This window comes from Batrachochytrium dendrobatidis, assembly GCF_000203795.2.
Source record: "Batrachochytrium dendrobatidis JAM81 unplaced genomic scaffold BATDEscaffold_5, whole genome shotgun sequence".
In the NCBI taxonomy this organism is placed as follows: Eukaryota; Fungi; Chytridiomycota; class Chytridiomycetes; order Rhizophydiales; genus Batrachochytrium; species Batrachochytrium dendrobatidis.
This window is the reverse complement of record NW_006281103.1, coordinates 1,361,655-1,367,738: the sequence shown is the minus strand read 5'-3', so window position 1 is coordinate 1,367,738 and position 6,084 is coordinate 1,361,655. Positions and strand designations below refer to the sequence as shown.

At 42.0% G+C, this 6,084-nt stretch overlaps 2 protein-coding genes across 2 annotated transcripts in view; one reads left to right on the top strand and one right to left on the bottom strand.

Moving 5' to 3' along the window:
* Window positions 1–2,278: 2,278 nt before the first annotated feature.
* On the top strand, window positions 2,279–4,000 carry BATDEDRAFT_88161 (uncharacterized protein; the record flags this gene model as incomplete). The annotated part of the gene is made up of 2 exons (XM_006678741.1): window positions 2,279–2,333; window positions 2,403–4,000. 2 exons carry the CDS (start codon window positions 2,279–2,281, stop codon window positions 3,998–4,000), a joined length of 1,653 nt encoding a protein of 550 aa, XP_006678804.1.
* A 339-nt stretch (window positions 4,001–4,339) lies between these two features.
* The window catches only part of BATDEDRAFT_36939 (uncharacterized protein), a 10,968-nt gene continuing 9,223 nt past the window's right edge, over window positions 4,340–6,084 (bottom strand). Inside the window, exon 3 of the mRNA XM_006678554.1 lies at window positions 4,340–5,108. Within this exon, the coding sequence (XP_006678617.1) occupies window positions 4,351–5,108 (758 nt within the window). The 3' untranslated portion in view covers window positions 4,340–4,350. The remainder of the gene's footprint in view (window positions 5,109–6,084) is intronic.

The following is a 6,084-nucleotide window of genomic DNA, read 5'->3' as shown; positions in this document are numbered from 1 at the left end:
CATTCATCGCTATTTGAAATAACTTTTGTCCAGTCTTTATCGGATGATCCTGCATCTTCATCTTGTTGTTCCTGAATCTCGCTAGGCTCAGGTTCAGAATCAGTATCAGTATCAGCAGCAGGTGCAGGTACAGGTACATGCTTAGTATCATCAACGAGATCAGACTCGTCAACAAGATCAGAATCATCAAGCTCAACATCAGATTCAACAGGTGCAGGTTCAGATTCAACAGGTACAGGTGCAAGATCAAGATCATCAACAAGATCAGAATCGTCAACAAGATCAGAATCATTAACAATATCAGATTCAGCAGCAGGTGCAACAGCGGGTGCAACAGGTGCAGCAGGTTCAATAGATTCAGCAGGTTCAACAGGTTCAACAGGTGCAGCAGGTTCAGTAGATTCAGCAGGTGCAACAGATTCTGCAGATTCAACAGGTGCTGCAGATTCAACAGGTGCAACAGATTCAATAGATTCAACCGGTGTAACAGATTCAGTAGTGGATGTTGCAGATGCAACAGATTCAGTAGTAGATTCAACAGGTTCAGTAGTGAATGCTGCAGGTGCAACAGATGTAGTAGTGAATGCAACAGATACAACAGCGGGTGCTGCAGGTGCAACAGGTGCTGCAGGTTCAACAGATTCAGCAGGTGCTACAGCGGGTGCTGCAGGTAGATTCTTCACTTCACAATGACCATATCCGCGTTGACAATTCTTGCCACACGAGCTGGTTTCTCTGCTACAGGCTCCGTATTTGGAGCAGCACAGATTGTCTGGACAAATGGTTTTTGCTTTTGGACCGCATCCAAAGTTACTGGATACAGGCAGATTCAAGATTCCATCGTTGCTTGTAACAAACGGAGCTGATTTGGGTAAAACTAATCATGTATTTACTCGTGAGTATCCCAATCAACAGTATATACAACCATACATATTGTTGTTTTACCTTGAGCGCTACAAACAGCGGCAAACGCCAACACGCTGACTTTAAGCATAAGCATGATGAATTCTATATGCAATCAATCAAAAATCCGTAGTTGAAGTGGTTGACCGCAAACAATATCTTGATATCGCGTTGGGGATCATGACCATTTAAATGTGTAAAACACATTGAAACGGTCACCCTAAAAGTTCCAACATTGTAACCGTTCAAGTATCCAAAATAAACTCGCCCTTTTCAAATGCATGCAGCCAATATGCTTTGACCTGTGCATTCAGGAATTTCAAATAGGGTTTTTAGCGGCCGTTAACAATGAGGGCTGGGGTTCTGGAGTAAGACAATGTCAATTAACTGTGGCAAAGTCGACTGAGTAGAGATTACCCAGAATTAAAAGTACCAAAAATTACAAGTGTAAACACGGAGTGTAAAGTGATCCATTTGTATTACATTTATCACAAATTTTGTATACTTGAATCTTGAAGTTACCATTGCTTCAGCAGAGTATAAATGATAAGCAGGTTTTAATATTGACAAACTAGTAGTAATGGTTAAGGATCATCATATAACATTTGGCTATTACTTGCTAGCAACTTGATTCATAAATTGTGGGTGTTGGAAATCTCATTCAAGCTGGGTTTCGCACATCAGATACTGTAATATTTTTGCGTGCTACACAGCTGCAATACTTGATTACCCTATATAGTTGATTGGGCTATGATGAAATTTAGGAGTCGAGACCTAAAAGTTGCCGCTAATATGCTAAACCAGCTCGGATAAAGCTTTCCAGCCCTATTCATTTATGAACCATATCGACAAACTAGTATGAATGATCAATCATCATTAATTATTAATTGTTAATTGCTAGCAGTTTTAAAAACAATCGTTTATTATGTATACTCTGCTGAAGCAATGGTAACTTCAAGATTCAAGTATACAAAATTTGTGATAAATGTAATACAAATGGATCACTTTACACTCCGTGTTTACACTTGTAATTTTTGGTACTTTTAATTCTGGGTAATCTCTACTCAGTCGACTTTGCCACAGTTAATTGACATTGTCTTACTCCAGAACCCCAGCCCTCATTGTTAACGGCCGCTAAAAACCCTATTTGAAATTCCTGAATGCACAGGTCAAAGCATATTGGCTGCATGCATTTGAAAAGGGCGAGTTTATTTCGGATACTTGAATGATTGCGATGCTGAGATTTAGGGTGACCGTTTCAGTGTTTTACACATTTAAATGGCCATCATTCCCACCACAATATCAGGATATTATTCGCAGTCAATCACTCTAGTCACTCTAATACAAGTTTATTTGATTACTTATAAAACTCATCATGATCATGCTTAAAGCCAGCGTATTGGCTGTTGTTGCTGTTTGCAGTGTTCAAGGTAAAACAATGAACGTGATTGATTTTATATACTGTTGATTGGGATACTCACGAGTGAATACATGATTAGCTGCATCCAAACGTACCTCTTCTCTGAGTACAACCAAGTCTGGACTCTTGTCTTTGCCCGTGTCTCGAAATCTGAAATGCGGTCCAAAAGCCAAAACCGTTTGTCCAGGCAGTCTGTGCTGCTCCAAAAACGGTGTTTGCAGCAGGAGTGCTAGTGCGTGTGGCGTAGGCTGTCAGAAAAAGTACGGCCATTGTGCAGCAAAGAAGGCAACCCAGCTTGGGGCTAGCTCCACTAAAGCTCAGAAGGGAGTTACAAAGAAATCCGCTTTGAAAAAGTACACTTTAAAGAAGTCTACCGTTACTAAAAAGGCTGTTACTAAAAAGGCTGTTGCTAAAAAGGCTGTTGCTAAAAAGGCTGCTGCTAAAAAGACTACTGCTGCCCCAAAAAAGACTGCTGCTAAAAAGACTACTAAAAAGACTGCTGCTGCTCCAAAAAAGTCGGCTGCTAAAAAGGCTGTTGCTAAAAAGGCAATTGCAAAAAAGGTGGCTTCTGTTCAAAAGGCTGCTCCCGCGACGAAACTTACGGACTGGACAAAAGTCCTGTCGAAAACTGGTCAATGTGGACCAAAACATGGCAGATGCAAGGGATCGCTATGCTGCTCCGAGTACGGCTATTGTGGATCGGATGTTTCGCACTGCGTATCCCAATGCAATCCCTTGTATGGTGAATGTGGAAAAACCCTTAGCCCTGCTGTCAAGGCTCTGCTCACCAAGTCCGGAGATAAAAGATGTGGACGTCAATACAACAAAGTGTGCTCGAAAGGATTCTGTTGCTCGCGTGATGGTCAATGTGGAACTTCAACCTCTCATTGCGGTATTGGATGCCAAGGCCTGTTTGGTATCTGCAAGCCTCCGATCACGAAGCTTCCAGCACCCGTTCCAGCCCATCCCAGTCACAAGAATTATCTCGGAGCTCATACCCGTTGCGTAAACCCTGGTCAGATTGCCATAACATTCGAAGGAGGTACTGATTCTGGTAACGTTCCAAAAGTTCTCGATGCACTCAAGAGTGCTGGTGTTCGTGCAACATTCTTTGTTAATGGATTCAACGCCAACAATATGCACTATGATGGAGCACGAAACATTGTGAAGAGAATCTATAGCGAGGGCCATCAAGTTGGATCTGGAACTCTGTGCCATTCCAAACTTTCCCAACTTTCGCCTCTTGATATTTCATTGGAGATGTCTAATAATGACTGGATGATTCAGCAAACAATTGGCCTCAGTCCAGTCTACATGCGAACCCCTCATAATGAACAAGGACCAAAGGTGATCAAGCAGCTTGTTGGAATGGGATATGTTGTCGTTTCGCATAATGTGGATAGCGGTGACTCGGACATTGACGGTGCAGGTAATCCAGGTACACAGGCGGTCATCGAATTCGACAAGTCTATTAGCCACCATCGTGGGGCTAGTCCCAAGACTCATTCGTTCATCACGCTTCATAATGAGTGGGTTGAAAACGGCCATTCTGGTATTCAGGCAATCGTTCAAAAGTATCGTAAGCTCGGATACACTTTTGTCACCGTTGGTGAGTGCCTGGGCCAACCTAATCCCAAAAGCTGGTATCGTGTTCGTGACTTCAAGAAACTGGCTTGAGTTTGATGCATTTTTTACTTTGGTTTCTATACTATTACTATCCACGACAACTATAATCAATCTAAAAAGTATTGTGCATGTGGACTGATAGCATCAAGTGAAATAAATCATTCATTAAAAATAGTTTTGGGTTTATGATTATTCATTGGGAATTTCAGATTAAATGTGAGATTCTGAATTTATGATGGACATGGTAAATTGTGATTCAATCAGATTTACGGATCTACATCAGATCATCTAGTGATGCTGTCAATAGACTACTGCATACATGTTGCGTATGTATTGCCATCAAAACAGTCGGCAAGTACTGCATCCATGAATGTATATGACAATCTACATAACCCAATGCATTATACAGTGGGAAGAGTTTGAATACAGTCGGTACGTGGTTCGCTCAATGAAATAACATCATCAAATGTAAGAGCTGCTGCATCACGCGGTGTAAGGAAGTTGGGAAGGTTAAATAGTTTTTTGAGAGTAGCTGGGATTGACGAGTGTTCAAAGAAACGACTCGTGTCATCAGAGTGATAAACTGCACCCTTGCTGACATATGGTGAAATGATGATTGTTGGCACACGAGGACCAAGACGGTCAAACTGGAAATCTCCAACATTCGAGTCGGGATTGATATTGTCGGGTCGAGGAACACAAGTTGGTGGTGCAACATGATCGTAAAAACCACCATTTTCATCATATGTCAGTACAAATACAGTGTTTTTCCATTGAGGACCGGCACGAATGGCTTCGTATATGTCTTTGACATATTGCTCGCCAGCATGCAGGTTGTTTGGAGGATGGTTGTCGTTTTTGAGCCAATCAGGATCAATAAACGAATATTGGGGTAGTGAACCGGCTCTGGCATCTTCAAAAAACGTGCTCATGTTTTTGATTCTCATCCAGTTGTAAATGTTGCGCAGATTGCGGTACAACAGTGGTGTAGACTTGAGTTGAGGAGAATAGAACTTGTACGAGTTTCCATGATCGGCCATATTTTCGTAGATTGTACGGCACGGAACACCAAGAAAAGCACCATTGTTGGCAGTATAGCCAGCAGCAGTAGCACAATGGAAGAAATGACGATTGGGATAAGTTGGTCCAGGAACAGATGCTATAGATACGAACAGATTAATTTATAGCCGACAACATGCAGTCATTAAGCTTGCATGACTTGATTGACTTGGTTGGCAGTTGGCGTGTCATCTTGCACTCCACAAATCGTTGTTGAGCAAATCTGTCATGATTGGCTAATCAGTTTATACTATATTGCTTATTTTAGACTGTAAATTTTGGTGTTTTTGACTCGTTGGTAATCTCCGCTGTCGACTTTGTCACAGCTGATTGACATTGTCTTACTCCAGAACCCTGATCACACACCCTTATTATCAACGGTCATCAAAAACCCTTTTCAAGATTCCTGAGTGCGCAGGTCAAAGCATATTGGCTGCATACACTGGAAAAGGGCGAGTTTGTTTCGGATATTTGAACGGTTACAATACTGGGATTTAGGGTGACCGTTTCAGTGTTTTACACATTTAAATGGTCATCATCCCCAACGCAATATCAGGATATTGTTCGCAGTCAACCATTTCAACTACGGATTTTTGATTGATTGCATATAGAATTCATCATGCTTATGCTTAAAGTCAGCGTGTTGGCGTTTGCCGCTGTTTGTAGCGCTCAAGGTAAAACAACAATATGTATGGTTGTATATACTGTTGATTGGGATACTCACGAGTAAATAAATGATTAGTTTTACCCAAATCAGCTCCGTTTGTTACAAGCAACGAGGGAATCTTAAATCTGCCTGTATCCAGTAACTTTGGATGCGGTCCAAAAGCCAAAACCATTTGTCCAGACAATCTGTGCTGCTCCAAATACGGAGCCTGTAGCAGAGAAACCAGCTCGTGTGGCAAGAATTGTCAACGCGGATATGGTCATTGTGCAGTGAAGAATCTACCTGCAGCACCCGCTGTAGCACCTGCTGAATCTGTTGCACCTGCAGCACCTGTTGCACCCGCTGTAGCACCCGCTGTTGTATCTGTTGCATTCACTACTACATCTGTTGCACCTGCAGCATTCACTAC